At 41.1% G+C, this 20549-nt stretch overlaps 1 protein-coding gene across 1 annotated transcript; it reads right to left on the reverse strand.

Annotated features, from left to right (window-relative positions):
• Window positions 1-1182: 1182 nt before the first annotated feature.
• Window positions 1183-19064, reverse strand: LOC106707770 (G1/S-specific cyclin-D3). Its single transcript, XM_014499207.2, has 5 exons — window positions 18720-19064; window positions 16074-16295; window positions 8289-8451; window positions 2921-3042; window positions 1183-2824 (listed from the first exon to the last, which is right to left on the reverse strand). Exons 1-5 carry the CDS (start codon window positions 18957-18959, stop codon window positions 2639-2641), a joined length of 933 nt encoding a protein of 310 aa, XP_014354693.1. The 5' UTR covers window positions 18960-19064; the 3' UTR covers window positions 1183-2638.
• Between the last annotated feature and the right edge of the window lie 1485 nt (window positions 19065-20549).

Below are 20549 nucleotides of genomic sequence, written 5' to 3' on the forward strand. Positions count from 1 at the left end.
TTGAATTGTCATTACAACACGTGCCTGTAGGCAATAAGCTCTAGTATTAAGTCGCTTAGTGACTAAAATCATCAGGTTTCGAAAACTTACATCTCCTTCTGTACGAAGAGCCTTATTAACATTAATCCGTAGAACTGGAAAACTCCTGAGGTAACTGTGGATATTTAGAAGACAGTATGTGTTTTGTACCCACTGTTAGAGAATGGATTGTGTTTTAAACGATTCAAATGTTTTTAATTGTCATTCATATTAAGTATAGGTTGGGGTATATAAGATAAAAATCAATCATTTTTGAGATTTTTTATTATATTTTTAAATATCTACATCTCGTAACGATAATACAATACAAAGAGCAACTTAAACGTAATAATCACATATAAAATCAAAGTAACGCAAGTTTCTTTAGAATTTAGCTTCTTACATAACAGAGGGCGTCCGCGTCCCAAAAGAAAAAGATCACTTCTTTGCAGAATTACTCCGCCAACTAATTTATATATACATTAAATCAAAATCAAGACTTTTTTCTGTCGCATTCATTAAACATTTAAATCTATATCATAACAATATTATCTAATATCCTAAATTATATCAAAAAGCCAGTCCAAAAGCCAAATAAGCAATAACATATATAGTAACTCTTATTCGTAATGCGTATATTTTCCCACATAGTTTTATATAAAGAAATATTTATTTAATGTCTATTTTAACTATGACAAATTTTGAATTACCTAATATAGGTGTAACCACAACCGAATTTCTTATAAATTATATGTCTAGACCGAAGGATCTTTTTGCTGTATATAGGTACTTGATATATTGTTGGTATTACATAGTTTCTATTATATCCTCTCTTTAAAAGTTTACAAAATACTTTTATTATATAATAACTTATGGCACCGAATGCTTAGAGCATAAGACATATTTATATTTACATTTATCCTATGTATATATTTACATAAACAATTTTATGTACTTGGGCGTATATAACTCGGTCTTATATCGTGCCGACATACTTCCCAATTCTTTATATATCAATGGAAGACATTTGACATAAATCTTAATAAACAATACCACACTTTAATTACAAACTGATATAAAGATCTTACTAACAATAAAATAAACATTACTATTTTAGTTTATATTTAAAGTAAATCTGCGATATATGTTTAATATCACATAGCATATGAAAAGGTATTGTTTTTGTCAAATTCTTAAGTACAGTACAGCTCAGGCAAATATCTTGGGGAACAGTCAGTCAGTTATTTTCATATCATCAGAATTCGTCAACAATTTTTTGAACAATTTATTTGTTGGTGAACATAAAAATCAGACTATTATATATTTCCAGCGGTTGTAAGCATAGGAACAAAAAAAACTGTTTACAACTAACTGCTAAACCTAATATCTTAAACATGATGCGTAAATCACATTACCTTCTCTTCTTTTCTAACAATAAACTCAACCGCAATAGGACCCCTAAGTTACATATTATGACTTGAAGTGACTACGATTCGAAAAAAACAACTTTATATCTATCACAATAACTAAGTTAATAACTAAATAGTTTCATTGAACGTAACGTGCAAAGGAACAATGGCAGTGGCGGTGTCCACAATCCATATAAAATATACAGCCTTTCGTCTAAATAATTCAATAATTATATTTTATGTATGTGCAATACGCGAACCATGTCGCTTTATTTATAACTGTAAATGGAATAAGTTGAAAAAATACTATACATATTTACTATATTATAAAAAAGATGAACATTATTTTTATTTTTACAAAATAAAAGCGTATTTTATTGCCTTCCCCCGATGTTAGTTGAAGTCGATCGACATATATGAAGTCAGATGGAATTAATTTTATATTTTATAGATAATTGACTTACTTCTTTTTTATGTTTTAAGCAACAAAACAGATATTTCTACTTATAGTCAAAGAAATCATCTAAATAAAGTACATTACTATATTTGACATTCAACATGAACTGTTTACATAAATTCTTGTTCAATCAATTTAGGATTGCCATTAATTTTGTAGTAATTATTTTCTGGAATTTGATTGCTTCGTTCTTTGTTCAACTCGATCAATTTTCCCTTTGGTCCCATATAACATCTGACTTACTTCTAAATCTATAACAACTATTTCTTTCACTGAATGTGCTTTCACCGAACAAAATTAATCATCTTAAACATTAAGAGGTAGATTGTAATTTCAAAAAGCATGTTACCTAGAAATGGAAAGTGTATGCGCAAGCGGTGCCACATCTACAGTTAGACATGATCAGAGCTCGACGGGCGACGCAATTCGGCGCGGAAAGTTTACTGAAGTAGCACGCGGGGCTTAAACTATTAAACGAATAGGACTTACATTTAACACTCAATAAGGTACCTATGTTAGACACATGTAATCGTCAGTCTTTATATCAGTCCTCGATCACGGATTCACCGTTGCAACAAACGTTGTAGTTTATAGTATTCTCGTACTTATACACATGGTTATTAAAGCGATAGTTCCATGCACCGTAAGCGAGCAGCGGCAATGGTGGAGATGCTCAGAGTGCACGTGGCGCACTTCATTCGGTGTTGCAGCGCACTTTGCGGCCGTGAATGCGCGTGCGCGTGCGGCTAGGGCGCTAGAAGTGCACGTCGCGCACGTCAGTGGGTGTGGCGGCACTGTTGTGCGTCTTTGGCTGCGCGGGCGGCGGAGTCCAGCCCCCCGACGCCGCGCGCGCCTGCCCGTTTGGGGCCGTCGCGACGCGCTCCTCTATCATCACCTGCACCATCTCCTCTATCTGCTCGAGGCATGTCTGAAGGCAGTCCTGTTGAATGAAACGTCATTAGTGAAACAAAGCTTGCTTATTGGCAAATGTATTTTACGAAGGCATTTAATAACATGAGGGTAAATTTGCACTCACCAAGTCGATGCCGGTGAGGTCGCGCAGTCGCGGCAGGTGGCCGTCCATGCAGAGGCCGCGCAGGGCCGCCGCTATGCTGCAGCACGCCAGCGTGCTCGCCGAGTACAGCGTGAACTCGTAATCTGCAACAAACATAAGCACATGTTACCAATATGCTTCAAATCAAATTAAAACGTGGTGGCATTTATTCAGCTTAGGTAGACTTCATTCCACAAGGTGTACTGATTAGTTAAGGTTGTGGAAGTGATTTGTACAATGACAAGAATTTCAATTTTTTCTCCCTCCTAAGTTTTATTTTACTATATTTTTGCTTTCATCAGTATCAGCAATGTACTTGTAACAGCTAATGATGTGTGTCAAAGCTATAATTGGACAATAATGTTGTGGTTACAACCAACGCAAGCAATGCAATGTACCGAGGCGAGGCACCAACGTGTGCTACGATTTAAATAACAAACGAGCGTTTTGCCGAGCGATATCAGTGCGAAACCGGGTCATGCTTGTGTACATAGGTTAGCAAGTTTTGTAGCTGCGGCCGTAAAATTGATGTGTACTTATCACATTATTGCATTAAAATGTTCCATTGTTAAGTTATAGCTTACGACTATATTACGTACACGATTCGACAAATTAAGTTTTCAACTAGGTTTTCTAGCTCACAAAGAATTGCGGTCTTATTATGTGTAATCGAAAATAATAAGTGACTAATTTTTGCCCACAACTCCGTCTTCACTGAATTAAAAAAAACTTTATCAGTAGCTTATGTTTGTGTTTTTGCAGATTATGTTTTACATATATGACAAAATTTCACAGATATTAGTTAAGCCGTTATGGTCATACCTTCTTATAAACATCCATCCATCTGAATTTTCGCATTTATAATACTAACGATATTTAAAATCTAAAATCTCTATACATTTAAAATACGTTACCATACTATACCTAGCGTTATAAATAAAAATCTAACAAGGAAAAAAGACTTTATTCTAATTAATGGGCATCAACATATTTGGCGTGAGGAAATTCCGTTATAGCGGCAGACAGTTAAATGTGAGGCTCGGTGCACACAAGGACCGAGCGCAGTGCGCGCGTTGCCCGCCGCAATATCCGGCAAGTCTCAAGCTCAGAAGTCCTTTCTCTTTGGCAGAGGTTGTCGCTCGTCTGGAGAGCGCGCCTCAAAGGAACCGGCATCCGCCCGGGCCCCGCCGCCACTCACCCGGTACATTTCTCACGGGCTCGCTTCGCCAAAACCATTATAGCTACGCACATACTCATAAAAACGGCCCCGACGTCAACCAATTTGGGGCTGGACGTCTCAAGTTGCACGTTAAGATAATTGGCAACGAAATAAAACAAAACGAGAATTACATTGTAACACCTAAAATCGATTCGATTCGGCCTCGTGTCACCTTCTAATGAAACTTTGGTAATGGAGTTCGGTAAAAATGTGGCTTTAAAATTAATTCCAGAAATATGCAGAAGAAAATAATCGCATCACCAAACACACGGTACCTAAAAAGGCAAATTGCTTATTACCAATACAGGGAATATAACCCCCCCTAAATATTAAAAATACAAAGCCATATTATGCTTTGGCAATTAATCATTTGTCCGCGTAATAGACTCAGTAAATTTTTCTCCTTAAAATATATTCAAATCTGCTATTATTTTGCAAAATAAGTCTTATTTCATTAGTAAGATTTTTCTTTAGGTAAGTAAAGTTAAGAAAAATTAAAAGGACAAAAACATACAAAGTCACTATCACCGCATACGAAGGTATTTAAAACGCGAACTCCGCTTATGGATTACTCGTTTAAAATGAATACATATAAAAACAATGTTTAATTAAATGTAACATAAAAATCGCATGTACTCGTGGTAATTAAGGAGCCTGTATTCCGACACGCAGTTATCGGCGGCTTGGCGGCGGCGCATACGTACATGTACATGTTCCCAAACGATAAAGCAGCAGGAAAATCAGCTGTTTGACCTTGCGAGTCGTACATACCTATCTAATAAATTAAATTATAATACTAATAATTATATCATAAACTTAAATAAATATATTCTCACGCCGTTATAACCATCTATTCAAGATACCTACCGAAAAAATGCGAGCGCTGACAAAACATACGAAGCTTTCCTATAGTCCTCTTCATTCATCATGAAGTAGGTGTATTGTGTCGGCCAGCGCATGAATATCGAACACTCTTTCAGCTTCATTTAAAGGGTTCTTTTCCATGTTTTTTGTTCCATTTGCATGTCGGTATTCCCGAGATAAAAGGCCCGGCGGAGGGAACGTATAAAAAGACAGATGAAACGAAGAGAGCGGCTCATTCGAAGCATTTGCATAATCTGATGTTAATCAAACGTCGCGGTAGAACGCCGCGTTATGACCCAGCTTGGATTCGCTTCAGCTCGGAGCTGCGAGTTCTCGCTCGCAATGTACTAGAGTGAGGGCAGAGGCCGCGCAGGACACACGCATGGCGGATGAGCTCATTCACTGCCTTCCTTATAGAACACTATCGACGGAACTTACAAAGCTCTAAAGGAAGTAACGATTGAACTATCAGCTATAGGACAGTCATTGATGGATATCACGTATCGATTCGAATGGCAAGTTATAAGGTTATCGACTCGTTTGGGTAATTAGCGCAGGACGCACGGCGGTGACACAATCGTCATATTTATTATCCTTGAACATGGAGCAGGAGTAGGTACAAGCCACGGGCTACGGGTGGCGGCGACGGCGCGCGAGGTGAACGCTCCTGCGAGGCCGCGCCGGTAGTTACTCCACTGGGGCCGCGTTTCAAAGCGCCGACCGGAACTAGCCTGTACCGAGAAGTCCGCTACCGATTGCGTCCGCACATGGAAGAACTGCGATAAGATAAACCACTACGTAATCATCGACGCCCGCGATACCGCCGCGCTATAAGCTCCACGGGAATCAAGTTCCCCTCGTTCTAAATTCTGTCGCGATGAAGTTATCGCCGATTAACATGCAGTTCTTTTGTTAGGTAAATCTAATAATTTATCTTGATCCGCTCCGGCTCCACTTGTCAGCTTTCAAATAACCCATTACAAATTTAATATCCCTGCGAATTATGAATCCACAGAGCGAATTGTGGCATTCGAGTAATGATACATAATGCGGGCTCGGTCGATGTGGCGGCGGGCGGTGAGCGGCGGGATGCGGCGGGCAGAGGCCTGTCGTAACGCGCCGCCCTGTTATGTTGCCAACATAATCGGCAACTATTACCACGGCACATCATAAATCTGAATAAGAATAATCATAGTTCACTGTAACATTACGAGCTTATACATTCGCTGGTAATATTATTATCGCTTATCGAAGTACATACTTAAAATGATAAATCAGTAATCAGTGACCTACAAATATAGAACTCGTATTTTTTGTATATGCGTTAACTTCATGTGATATCTCTGAGAAAATATGAGATAAGTAACGCGTGCACTTTGCAAATGGAAATTCAATAAAAAAACTTGTAAAATATTAAATCTGTTTTCAGTCACACATTATTGCGGTTGCGGTGTTCTCAGGACTCGCAACTCAAACTTAAACGCATTACACAGGATAACTAGAGCCGTCTAGTTATGAGCAGCGACTCATATTAACCCCTTTAGGCTAATAGGAGTTGATATCTGAGTAGGTACAGAGATGAAAGAGCTGAAGCGTGAATTTTAAATTAAAAAAACAACTCGAGAGGCGGCGAACAACAAAAACCGTTGCACAAAAACATATGATCCCAGGAGATTGCGGGGAGTGCGGATGCTGGCGGGGTTAGGGGGAGGGAGGGAGCGGGATGAGGGTAGTGGGGGGAGTCCCGAGGCGTGCTGGAATGCGAGCGAGCGAGCGGCGTGGGAGGCGCCGCCGGGACACACACGCCGCACGCCGCCTTTTACTCGGCCATTCTCTACCCTTGTAAACAAACCTATTCGATGCCTCGACTTTCCAAACCAATATAAACAATTCCACGTGTGTTCCTGCGCCGAATGTCAACCGAACTCATAATGCGACACCTTCGTACGGGCATACTTGGGGACGTCTATGTTTACTCATATAAAGTTGTCTATGACTTGTATTCAATAACTAATTGAATAATAATAGAATTACTACATGAATATGTGTCAGTTTATGAAACCGAATAATTAATCTTGGTTAAAATCACCACTCCAAGACCCGTTAAATTTTTTATAAAATTTACAGATTTGTTCATTCGACGACATATAATGAAGTTATAATAAAATTCGTTCATTCGACGAAATGCTTCATATAATGAAGGTATAATAAAAACAACACATAGATAAAGATGCATAAAACCAAACCATGTTTCCAGAGACGTAGGCGTGAAACTTAAAAGGCAGAAAGTGACATCATCGAAACATCAACGGCATGAATCAGGCGATAACTAGAGCGTTCCCATAGCCGAGGTCTCGTGGGATACGCGAGGTTACTGACACATGACACGCACGTGACAAGGGGGGGTGAGACACCGTCGTGACCTGCTATCCCGTGCTAATTACTGCCCCACACCGCAAACAAAGTTAAAACTAACATGGATCCCTACTGGTCAGCTTATGTACCATCACGAAGCGATGAACACCCGAGCAAGTCAACATCCGGACACGAAAATATCAAATAAACAACATTTGCAAGTTTATTTGCGTATAATTAAAGCCGTAAATTGGTAATATCCATTTCAGACAAAAGTACAAATTAGTGCAAAATGACTGGAAGTTTTTTCCCTATTTACGTAACCTATTTTACTAGCATCCTGATCATTTTTTATTTAACATTTTCAACATGCAAATGAAGAAGGAAATAGATTATAATAATACATTGATTGGCTATTAACTGGTTGTTTTCAAGAATTGCTTTGTAATAATTAATTAACAAAGCATCTGATGATTGTTAATATAGCTTTGTCACAATTAACGAGACTTTAATATTAATTATAAGTTATATTTACAACCCGTGCCTATTTTGGGTAGGCAGAAAGAAAAATAAAATTGTTTAAATTACTAGTCGATAGATTTAAAATCGGTTCTATAGTTTTCGAGTACGTACATGGAACGTCCAATAAAAACTACCTTTTACAATATTTGTATGGACTAGCTCTTGTCTGTTCTTTACGGCGGTGGTTAGAAAATCTGCACAAACGACAATTACACAAATTTTTGTTCAATAAATGTCTTTCATTTCTTTTCTTCTTGTTATATGTATTATGGTTCTTGTTATATGTATTATGGTTCTTGTTATATGTATTATGGTTCTTGTTATATGTATTATGGTTCTTGTTATATGTATTATGGTTCTTGTTATATGTATTATGGTCTGGGGACTCACCTCTAGCAGCTAGCGCTATGAAGGTCTGTGCGTGGCGCTGCACCATATCGGTGTTGACGAGGGCTGGCAGGGGCAGGCGCGCCAGCAACAACGGCAGGAAGTCGTGCGCAGTCACGCCCGCCACATCCCACTTCAGCTTTGACAACACCAACAACTCCCAGCTCTGTACAAAAATAATGATAAATAAGTAACGAATGACGTCGACAATACACTAAATCTTGTTATACGATACAATATAGTCAAGTTTAAAAGTGTGTAAGAAATATCACTATTAATATCATAGAAATTTCAAAGCTTTCATAAAAATGGGTATTATACAAGTGCAAACAAATAACATAGATAAGCCACATCAAAATCTATTAAACAGCTATAAAGTAAGTTCGAAATATAACCCTCTGTGTCCATTTACTTTAATAGTGACCGCATTCCATCTCGGCGAAAGCTTTTATTGGCGTTTTTTAATTACTGTTTTAAAATAAACTTACTTATTTTTATCTAATACTAGCTTTTACTCGCGACTCCGTCCGGGAAAAAAATGCACATAAGATAAAAAAGTTCCTATGTCCGTCTCCTAGTTCTAAGATACCTCCCCATCAATTTTCAGCTAAATCAGTTCGACCGATCTTGAGTTATAAATAGTGTAACTAACACAACTATCTTTTATATATATAGATGAATAATGTTTTAATAAATAGTAGATTATTCGTTTTTTAGTCATTTTTAGTAATACTATTTTTAAAATAGCTTACATCGCTGCTTCGCCAGATTTAGTGTCACAAATTGTTAAATTGTTCATTCATTAATTTGGTTACGAACATAATTCTTAAGCACAGACTAAACCTTACAATATTGATCTTTGTAATCTGAATTAAATTAAATAATTATTATTATAATGATTATTTTTAAAACAAACATAAGTACTAATTCATAGTCGTTAATTTGGTCACTTAGACCCACGAGTCACTAAAAGCCCGACGTCTTAATACTACGACTGACTAAGTAACTATTAAACAATTCTCAGTAGAATGTCGTTAGGTATGGAATAACATAAAGGATCTTAACTCTAGTTGTATAATCACGTGTCGTGTAACTGCACGCGGTGGTCGGTTTACAAAAGAAATCGTCTAATCAGTAGAACAAAATTACATTCCTGCGTCTACAATCTACATCCGTCGTATAATCATAACAAGCCGAGTTCCACCCGACTTCCCGGAACGGTGTCTCTCGCACATTGTTACCCAAAACACAAGCCAACATATTGTTTTTATATTCTAACATTGGCCGATTTTTTAAGAGCTCAAGCAGTCAAAACATCATACTTAGAACATCCGACATCCTGCTATAAAACTTAACGAAATATAACCTATAATATTTGTATCATAAATAAAGCGAAGTATAAAAGGGCAACATTGAATATGAGGTTGATTCATATTGTTACGTAAGTTGTAGGAAGCAGTTAGGTCGCTGTTACATCACTCTACTCTGTAGGTTGAACTCATTTATCACTAAAAATGCAATTCTATCCAATTAAGTTCAGTAAGGGCAAATTAGTAAGATACGTCCTTTTTAACCTCTTGGGTCTATAGCCCTAAAATGCTGGTGATATATGTATATATACATACTTACATACATTACTTACTATTTTCATTTAATTCTTAAGAACTATTTTAATGAGTAAATATTAGCTTAAAATGTAAGTCATTTCTATTTATATTCTATTTACACGTGGCATAAAAAACTTGCAATTATTTCTTCTTATCTTTAAATAATACTTCTATAATGATTTGATAGTATTTTTTTCTTATCTCTCTGGGTACAGCTGACCTAGATTTTATTAATTAAAGCGCTAATGTCAACTTCCACACAAAGCTTGCTGTATGAATGGTCGATTTTATGAATAAGTCGATTATTTCGTATCCATACACAACGCACACAGGCACACACGCACATGAGTGATGCATGGCCGTTGACAGATAATACTCGATGTTTACTTAACTCAGGCGGCGGGGTCGCGCTTCGCGTCGCTTTTCGAACGCGATACCGTTCCATTTCGTTTCTCATACCGATAGAGTTTAAAATCGTCCGACGCGGTTTAGTGCTTAGGCCCTATCGCTACAAGATAAGCCGCGCTTGTGAATGAATGAAGTCTCATCGCTGGAACTCGCACGGATCGTGCGCCAGTGCTCGACATAGCACTCCATAGAGGGGCGTCGATATATAGCGATAACGTCGCGGTTGACTTTTTCGACGGCGTATATGATATAAGTGAGAAAAATACAGTTCAAGGAAAAAAAGTTTAAGCCAGGACGGTTAACGACGGTGCGGTATGCGGGTCCACCGCGGACTGAAAGGCTTTTTTCTCCGCCGCTCCTATCGCGACGAAAGCTGTTTAAAAACAATGCACGCATAAAGTATTCACCGCAGATACCGCTGCACGCGACGCCGCCGGATATGCACACGCCTTAGGATTATATTTACGCTTATCTATGCCGCGAAGGGGGGTTATAATACTACATAATACATGCTTGTACTTTTTGTACGCTCTAGTACGCTCGCAACAATGAAGACGTTTCACATTTATACTTTAATGATACTCTATTGTTGGAACAACTATCATGCATGAATTAATTATAGGTGGACTTGTTTCAAAACTAAGTTATAATTTCAAAGTTTTCTAACGTTAAAATGAGTCAAGCACCGTTCGGGGAAAGGCTGGGAGTGGAATGTGGCTCGTAAATATCCAACGTAGTGTTCATTAGAGAAGCGAGACGCGGGCGCGGGTGCGGGCGAAGGCCCGGTCGAGCAGTTATCGTCCGCGTTACAGCCAATAAAGTGAGCTATGCGAGCAGTCCTCGCGAACCACACGCACCGTCGCAGGCCGCGCGATTCTCAGCCTCTATCCGATTTCATCGCGCACTGAAACCGCGCTGCACCGCTGCGAGCGAACAATACGCGACGTCTCGGCCCCGTAACCGTAAGCCCGCATCGCGAGCGCACCGTACTCACTGCTAATATTCCCAATTTATACACAATAGCACATACTAGTACTACCCCACAATACTTTAAATACGACCGTTATTTTGCAGGTTTGTTAATGAGTTGAAATGACAGTTGACACTATCTAAAGATTTAAGCGTTAAGCGATAATAATCGATCGGAAGCCTAACGAGTAAAGCCTGAATATTAAATCCCACTCGGCCATTCGGAACGTGATGGACATACAGAACGGCGGTTGCTCAGCGTTATGATAAGCAAATTCCTATAAAACGCTGACAACGTTTCGCCAATCGTTCGTCGAATAAACTGCCAAAGTCCATTATTGGGCATTTACGATCGAGTCAAAACGACTGGCGTCGTGGAATTTATGCAAGCTATTCTAAATAATGTGCGCTTTGACGTCAGCTTAGGGTCGTTAAGTGTTATAGGTGAAAACGTTTGCATTGCGATGTAGACTCACTACCGTTGTTATCATGCCTTCGCTGGCTATTCGTTTAACCACAAAAAAATCCTCACAGCCGACGCCCGCATAGAGTGGCTTTTATTCGACTCTTACCAGTCTATAATTTTATTACCGCTGCAAGTCTTTTAGTGGCGATTCCATCAATTATTTTACCATGAGAAAAAAAAACTGAACCGTCCAGGGATAAGAGACATGTTTATATTGTTTTATTAACTTGGCAATATCGGCCTGCAGCATATCAATATTAAAATATATAAATTGGTCGTATTTAAATGTTTACGATTTCTTTTAATAGCATTTAACTTTAAAATAGTCTCACGTTTCGAAGTATGCCTGCAGTTTAATGAAAAAGGACCATAATTTACCTGTAGTTAAAAAATTTAAACTATTTTTATTATCTATGTTTTTCAATATTCAATTTCTTATTCTTGAATATTCTATCGTAAGAACATATTGCTATTATAAAAATTGGTGTAATGGAACAACATAAGGGTATAAGATTTGGTGTGAGCGGGTCCGCGCGGGGGCCGGCAGACAGCAAGAGGCCGGCTGCGGAATGTGACTGGTTCCCCGCCCCGCCCCGCCCGCTGCGCCTCGCGCTCGCCCGTCGTGAGAACAATGCGAAGAAAGCACGAATCGTTAACGAAAATCTCTACAGCTCTCCTTTACCCCTCGAAGTTTTGCGTCTGAGGAGGGAAGCTTCATTACACCGGAAAAAGGCGGAGTCGCGCCGTGAGATTTGCAAACAAGACGGTCTCGTAATTTCGCTCATTCTCGGTATTGTTAACTCTCGGTTCATCGTCTATTTGCCGAGTCTTCTAACACGTCTACAAATTCTTAGTCCATCCTGTTCGTAGGTGCTTCACTCGACTAAAAGTTCATATCGTTTCCGTAGAGGAGAAAACAAATGAATGTTAGTTTAACCTTTAGCAGGTTCAGAATCTGTATCTGTACGTTTTTTCGTAGCAATATTTTCGTTTTCAATGACAATTAAGAGATTAGAAACTCGCTGTATAAAATTATTATTGATTGCTAAAGTATTTGTACATTATTTATAGTATTTATATATTGTAAAATAAATAAAAAGTACCTAAAAGTAGAAGGAGAAATACCTATTCGACGCTAGAAGTTTCAGGAATTGTTTACACCACATACAATTCTTCGAAATGTAATAATAGTAGTGAAATAGATTACAATAATGTAATTATGTAATACCTACTGTAAATTGCAAAGACACGAGTAAGCGTTTTACATAGTATTGACGACGTGTACCTACTCGTAGAATAAGCGAGAAAAAACATAGCACATAATTAAGAGGTCAACGATCATGTTTTTTTTTCATTGCATCAATCTTCACGCTTTATACTCAAAGGATTCAATAGATTCTAAATACGTTAAAGTCATGCGAGTGTTTTTCAATTGAAGTCGTGAGACCGGAACCAATCCACTCAATCAATAATCAAAACGTAACTCGACAGAGTCACGGGGTCTTATAACCTCTTTTTACTATCGCTATTGACCGACAAAGATAAAGAGCTAACACCATCGTTCTCCACGTACCCTAGCACACTGGCGACACACTAGCGCCGCGCCGCGGACTCCGTTGCTGTAAAATATAGGATAATGTTTATAACATTGTCCTCATTTGTGTTTAACTCATACGCACTTAGTTGCAAAGGTCGCGACACATAATCTAAACATGTAAAGCGATTTATGTAAAATTAAACGTTGCCTCGTTAAACCTGTGGCGTCGTACGGTAGATACAATATTGAATTTTCTCTTTCGTGAAGCTGGTACCGCGAGTCATAAACTTATGCTTCAATTATAATAAAAGTTTACGTTTGTGTGCTAGTGTATATGTGAGAACGCGCAGGTTTTATGACCGAGGCGGAGGCAAGGAGAGGTCGAGCGGGGGAGGGGCGGGATCAACCGTAGAAACCCCGCATTATAGCCGTCTCGGATACCAAAGCCCTCCCTTTCTTTCAAAGCATCGAGTCTGCAGCAGACCTGGGCGATGGGCGAAGAAGTGACAACCGACCTCTCGCTGCCTCCTTAGCAAGTTACATTACTTACTACATAGAAAACGAGAATAGGCAAGAAAGTCATTGTTAAACAAAACTATAATGAGATGCGTTTGCATGAAATATTAATTGATATTGTCGGCGGCGCGGCGAGTGCGGTCTCCGGCATTCGTCACACATGGATGATCCATTATGAGAACAGAATAATTTTAGTATGCAACAAGTGTGACGGCACCGTTAGAACACTGCGGTTAGGTAACATGCATAACCATAAAATATGCTTAAACTATAAATATGTATATTTTTGTACTTCTATGGCGCCCTAAGTGCGTAATGAAGACTTCTACAATAATCCGTAGACGTGCTACGAGTGTGCTACGAAATTGTATGAACGTAGACAGCAGGTCATATTTATATTAAAATATCTCAGTGTTTATCTTTTAACATTCTCTGTGGTTGCTCAAAAATATAAGTGACACTTATCTAGATAAATATTATATTTGAGGACATAATTAGTTTCACTAACAATTAACCTTTGATTCCATCCCATGTGAAACGTGCTGTATGTCCGGAGTTATAACCCATCCGGGGCCGACATAGGATGTTCAACATTATTCGAATTAATGGACCATTAATTTTCCAATACGAGTGGGAAGCTTGCTTTTTTGATAATGATATGTTTTCCGTAAAGACATAGTTGTGGTCATAGGAAAAGCGAGTCGGCGGGCAGTGACTCAGCGAGCTGTCGGCTGCGTGGCGCGCTGGCAGCTGAGCGCCGCTCCCGTCTTTGGATAAAAACTTAATTGTGAAAATTATGAATAGTCACATTTAAAGTGCGATCTCATTCGGTGCCACGCAAGTCGTGGACGAGTTGAGCGTGGGCAAGCGGGCAAGGTTAGCCGCGGTCGCGCCGACAGCGGCGGCGGCGTGAGAAAAAATATACGGCGCGCTTCGTCTGTAATCGGTCCGATTGAAACGCGGCTCTCGTTCGACTCTTCCGAGAAGGCTGTCGGCTCGTTAGGGGACACCGCGCAACCCCGCCGCCGCGCCCTGCCGCATTCCGCGACAGCAACGCCGATTTCGTATAGATACCCGCGGCTTTTTGTGCCCGGTGACGGCGTAATTGGTGCGACTCGCATCGGGACATATCGAGCGCTTTCGTTGCGAGTGCATTGCGCGTGCAGTCCTCGAAAGAAACGCAATGCAACCGAAGTATAACGTGACGTACTGAGATCCGCCGTGCACTTATTATCTACGGCCGGCGCAGCGACGCGGCGGGGCCCCATCGGGTGGCGGCGCCCGGCGCGCGACCGAAATGCACCGCGCGCTACATTTTATAACGAAGCGCTAGAAATCACTCTGGAACACATATTGCTAGTAGCTTGAGCAAAAAGCAAATACGCTGAAGAGTGCTCACTCTTGATGGTAAAGTTAAATTTATACGCGGACATGGCGTTGCGAAAATCCAGGTGCCAACGCCCTTTATAAGGTTTAGACAATGTGCTGTGTGCAAATGTAGCCTATTAACGCTTTTCTTGAATCTAAAGTGACACGAATAATTGAAAGTACATACATATATACAGGTTTCGAACTAAATTAAATTAAAGTCGACTCATTTCTTTATCACAAACGGTTACCATTTCAAAAGTGTGAAATTCAAGTTTATCTACGATACCAATAAACCACAACAGTATGGCTTTCCAAAGCATTCAAATAATAACGTTCCAAACTTCACATTTATTTTTATGTCACCTCTTAGGATCCACGTATGAGACATAAGTATTTTTAGTGAGCGTGAATTTAGCGTATAAATTGTTTTTATAGACGACTAGATAGCTTTGGTCAGCATCACTGATTATTTAAAAATACATTGACTGTTTTGTATTATTATATAAAAGATCAATGACGGCGTGAAATCATCGGTTTAACTTCGGACGAATCGACAACGCCAGCCAACGTGTACGATCTGTGCGCGCGTTCAACTGAGGTGTTGTATGTCGTCATTTCATTCGATTAATTAATGTACCGTCGCAAATCTGAAATTCCAATCTCTCACGGATGCTTCGCCGGCGGTCGTTGTAGTTAGAAATCAGCAGAGTGAACGACACGAAAGCGTTTAGCTTGAGCGGCGGGCGGCGGGCAGCAGCGGTGCGCGCCGTTGCAAAAACTTCATAATACTTTATGATTAACGAGATCAGCAGTTTCCTCGGACGAGGAAAGCTAATTAAACATTGATCGAATTGAATTTCAATCGTCAAAATGTAATTCTACGCCGAGTCTAGAGTAATGTAACGGGGACTTACACAGAGGTCGGAGAGAGTGATGCTGTTGGCGGTGTAGAAGACGAGTAGGTCAGCGGGCAGGCCGCGTGAGCCCGGCTCCCGCAGCTTGGAGGCGAGCAGTAGACAGGCCGTGCCGAGCAGCTGCAGCTGGCTCTTGCCCACCGCGCACGTGCTCAGGAACCGATCCAGATACGACATAGCCAGCGGGAACACTTCCTCCTGGCAACTCTGGTCCTCGCACACCTGCACAACAATATCTCCGATCAAAATTGATTTATATATACCGCCGAGCCCGGATAGGCAAGTTATCAAGCGAAATTTCTGATAGCCTATATAATTTGTAAGATTTGTGTAGTATGTTCGTCGCGATAAACGCATCGCTTCCCTGAATTCGAAATTCTTATCGGTAAAGATGGTTGTTGAATGTTTTACATTTTGAGTGCTGAATCGAGTTTATTTGCGGGCGCGCCGCTAACGTGTCCACCGATCGAGCTATGGTTTCAAAATTAACGAAGTTTAGAGGCGGTTAGAATTCAAAATGGGTTCACCTTTCACGAGTGAGCGAGTCGGCGGCACGGAATGTAACGGAACTTTTATCAATTTCCGCGACGTCGGGCGGCCGGGGATATTCGATTTACTTCGTGTCGATCTGCGAGACGTCGAATTCATCAAACTTAGTTACCCTGCGCGTTTCAAGAAAGTAGGGAAAGCATAAACAGACGACACCGGTGTGACGGTAAGCCGAGAGCGAGGCGGGAGGCACGAGGCGAGAGGCAAGAGGCGAGAGGGCGCGTTCGTCGCATAGTTTCGCACGGTAACCCGAGGCGGCACGGATGCAGAACCTATTGTAGTGCCGGAGAAATGTTTATAGTGCATTAGCCGGCAGCGGCAGTCGGCAGCCGATCAGCTGTTCGTCTCACGCTAGTCAGCTGACTTGCTCGAATCTCGGATTAGCGCACCTATTGTTCTCGGAATCAGAGCTTCTATCATACGCCGCGTACTGAGAAAATTAATCGCCTCGTGTAGATTTACGACTGAGTCATTATTTCATTCCCATCGTAGTCAACGGTGCACGACAAGAAAACACTATTTTTTTATTGTAAAGATAAAGTAACATACATTTACCTATATAAGTTTAGAACCGTCATTGGTACGTACGTGCGAGTAAATTAGTTTATTAATTATGTAAATGTTATTGAAAACTACTATAATATTTTTTTCTATGAACAGTTTTTAGTTAATTGATAGTAAAAAGATTCGTTTCGGGGACCAGTTTCATAACATTATAATTAATCAAAACGCAAGACGATGAGGTCATACGTCTGCGTAGGTCGATTCGTGACGATGCGGCCGGTACTTCGTAAGTACGAGTTAATTTAATATAAAACATGTAAGTATATATAGACATGTCAGTGACCTTACAGTCGCGGTTTCGGTATACTTGTGCTGAAATTCGGTATGCGACTGGTTTAGACGGTACGTGGCCACGAGGCGACGACGGCGATGGATGGCGCTGCGGTCCCCGCCTGACAGCGCCGCCATCGCGTCGCGCGCGTGACGTCACCGCGCCGCGCTCGCTCGCCCCACGTGGCCGCACTTCACAGCTGACTGCTCCCAGTGCCGAGTGCTCTGCTCTACCCACTGCACTATTGCTTAGAGCTTCTACTACATTTTAATACCACTAACTTTTAGTTAGTTAAATCCGACATACAATAACACCTTTCAGTTATTTTATTTCTTGCGAGATATTTTGTACGATTGCAAGTTGTGTCATACCTTAATAAATTATAAGAATCGATAAGTGGATAATGCAAATTATTCAAATCGCAAAAGTTATGCGAGGAGCCGACAATCGCTTGTATAGCCGGCGACGATAAGTGCGCGTCCGGCGCGGCGTCAGCTGTGTGCGTGTCAAAATCAGCTGATTATTCAAATAGAACGAGCGAGTCGCATCGGTCGGCGACCGCCGCGCTGCGTTCCGGCCGGGGCCCCTCGCGCGCGCCTCGCCGTGCCGCCGCCCGCCGGTACATTCCAACTGCGACCCACCATTATACTACCTACAAAATGTCGCTCTTTGCGCCGAGCTCAGCCCAAAACCTGCACCTTTTACAATAATACCGATACGCTGTCGATCGATTTGTCACTCGACATATCGCATGCAGGTACGGTAAAACAAATCAGGTGTTTTACGGGGCAACCTGTCTCGTTTCCCGGATATGGCATCTATCGATGTTAGTAATATCCCGAGAATATAAAATTACTTTAAAATTATTTCGGACCGTGTCTCAAAATAAAAGCAGATTTGTCACATTCTAATATGATTCTAATATGAAGATACAAAAACACAATCAGCTGATCGTGTAAACATCGATACTGCATTCAACCGGGGACTTTATTACCTACCGAATAGAGCATTAATCATACGGATACTGCGGACACCTTCATACAAGACACTAGAGTGTGGACCATCAGCGCCTATGGGACAGCAAAGAGGCATCTTGCGAACGGTTACACCAGGGTTCATCGGCGTGGGCACACGGGCAGGGGGGCACTCCGGGTGCGCAGGGCGCAGCCGGGAGGAGCAGCAGGGCTACACGTGGCCGACGACAAGATGGCGAACGGCCGGTGTGGGTGCGGCGTGCGCTTGCGCCTCGCGGGTGCGCTCACCTCTAGCATCCACTCGGCGACGAGGCGGCGCATGTGCGGCGTGATCTCCGTTTGCAAGGTGGCGAAGTAGTTGGCGGTGACGGCGTACCGCTCCTCGGCGCGCAGCAGGTTGTCGAGCACGCGGCGGCGCAGCAGCACGGGGTCGCAGCCGGCGGCGCGCGGGCCCATCGCGGCCGCGGCCGGCTCACCCGCGCTGCCGGCGCTGCTCGGGCTGACGCGTTCCTCGCACAGCAGGTCCATCGCGCACCGCACTGCGGCCGGCCGGTCACGGGAGCGGGACTCGCTAGCTCTGCTCCGCGCGGACAGCTGATCGAGCGTCACTAGCGGTGTTGCGGCAGCGACGAGTGCGCGACTCGCAGTGAGCGGCTGAGCGCCGGCGCGCGCCTCGCTTACGAACATATGATCGACGGGGGAACGGGTCGGCGCGGGGAGCGGTGCCGCCCGTGAGGCCCGCACGCAGGTTTCTCCCGATTCGACGCTCGAATAATAATACATAACGCGTTCTCTCGCTCGCTCACACGCCATCGCCGGCTCGAGTCTCACTTCTTCTAGTATTTACAAAATGAGATGAATTCCGAGGATTGATTTTTATAAAAGTGACCACATCACAGTACTCATCCGGTCCTGTATCCCAGGAGTGGCGAGACGACAGTGGTTAATTACGAACGGCTTGATTTTCCCACTGAGTGTGTGAAATTTTACCGACATGGAAAGGCGCGTCGTTAATTACTTAAAAAACTGGGATATCTATCCCCGTCGCCTGCCGCACAATAACTTGTTTAAAACGCACCGCCCGACCGGCCGAATAGAAATATGTAACGAGGATATAAAAAGCAACCTAGCTATATCTAACTTTAGCTTATAGGTCCTACCTACCTACTGTGTTAAGAAACATTTTCTTGCCATATTAGAAATGAAAATTGACATCAAACCTTCATTGTTGCCTTTACGGCCAAATATCAATTACTAGATACCTTCAAATAGGTAGGTCGGTATCTACTTTGTTTATTTTGGATTCAATTAAAGATATAAATAAAAAATATAATATTATAAGTACCTATTATACAATAATATTAAATTATCCTTGACAAAACAACTTACGTCTGTATACCTATATAGGTATTTATATGTTTAAATATCAGTATACCTATATAATCAGAACTGAGCAATGTTTAACTTAATTAACACAATTATTATATCCTGTGCTATACTGATATGCTATAAAACAAAATGATATGATTAAAACTAGAGTGTTCTTCCTAAAAGGTCACGAACGCATCTGGAGGATGTCTATGAACGTTGGATAACTTGACAGTAGGCGGCCCGCTGTTCATTTGTCCCCTTCGCCTATAAAAACGTTGTTTAAGGCATAATTCATACAAGTATCGTACTGTAAGGTTACCGACTATCTAAAACGTGTATCGGTTACAGGCTTAGTGTCGACACTCGGAATCAATTATCTAGGCGATCAGTATAATCTTCGTCAGCTGTTTATCGCAGTGCCGGCGAGGTGACCATGCGTACAATCTTGCATCGGACATTACGTGAACAACTCGAAATTAAGATAACAATTTTTTTGATAGATTTTTAAAGATGCAAGCTCATATTCTGGTGACATTTTTATATACATGATAACATATCTACATAGGAAAACACAAATATAAATTACGCTAGAACCTAAAACTAAAAACCTTAAAAAATGTAATATATTAATATAATATAAATATAATTTATAATGTTAATGATTCGATTGCAAAACAATATGTCTTATTAATATTATAAATGCTGAATGTTTAGATGGATGGATGTTTGTTTGAAGGTATCTCTGGA

Source organism: Papilio machaon, chromosome 5, assembly GCF_912999745.1.
Source record: "Papilio machaon chromosome 5, ilPapMach1.1, whole genome shotgun sequence".
Classification (NCBI taxonomy): Eukaryota; Metazoa; Arthropoda; class Insecta; order Lepidoptera; family Papilionidae; genus Papilio; species Papilio machaon.

Coding starts and splice junctions, on each gene's coding strand:
- LOC106707770 (XM_014499207.2), bottom strand. CDS start 18,959: ATGGACCTGCTGTGCGAGGAACGCGTCAGCCCGAGCAGCGCCGGCAGC. Junction 16,296..18,719: donor TCGCCGAGTGGATGCTAGAG/GTGAGCGCACCC, acceptor ATTGTTGTGCAG/GTGTGCGAGGACCAGAGTTG. Junction 2,825..2,920: donor ACCTCACCGGCATCGACTTG/GTGAGTGCAAAT, acceptor TTCATTCAACAG/GACTGCCTTCAGACATGCCT.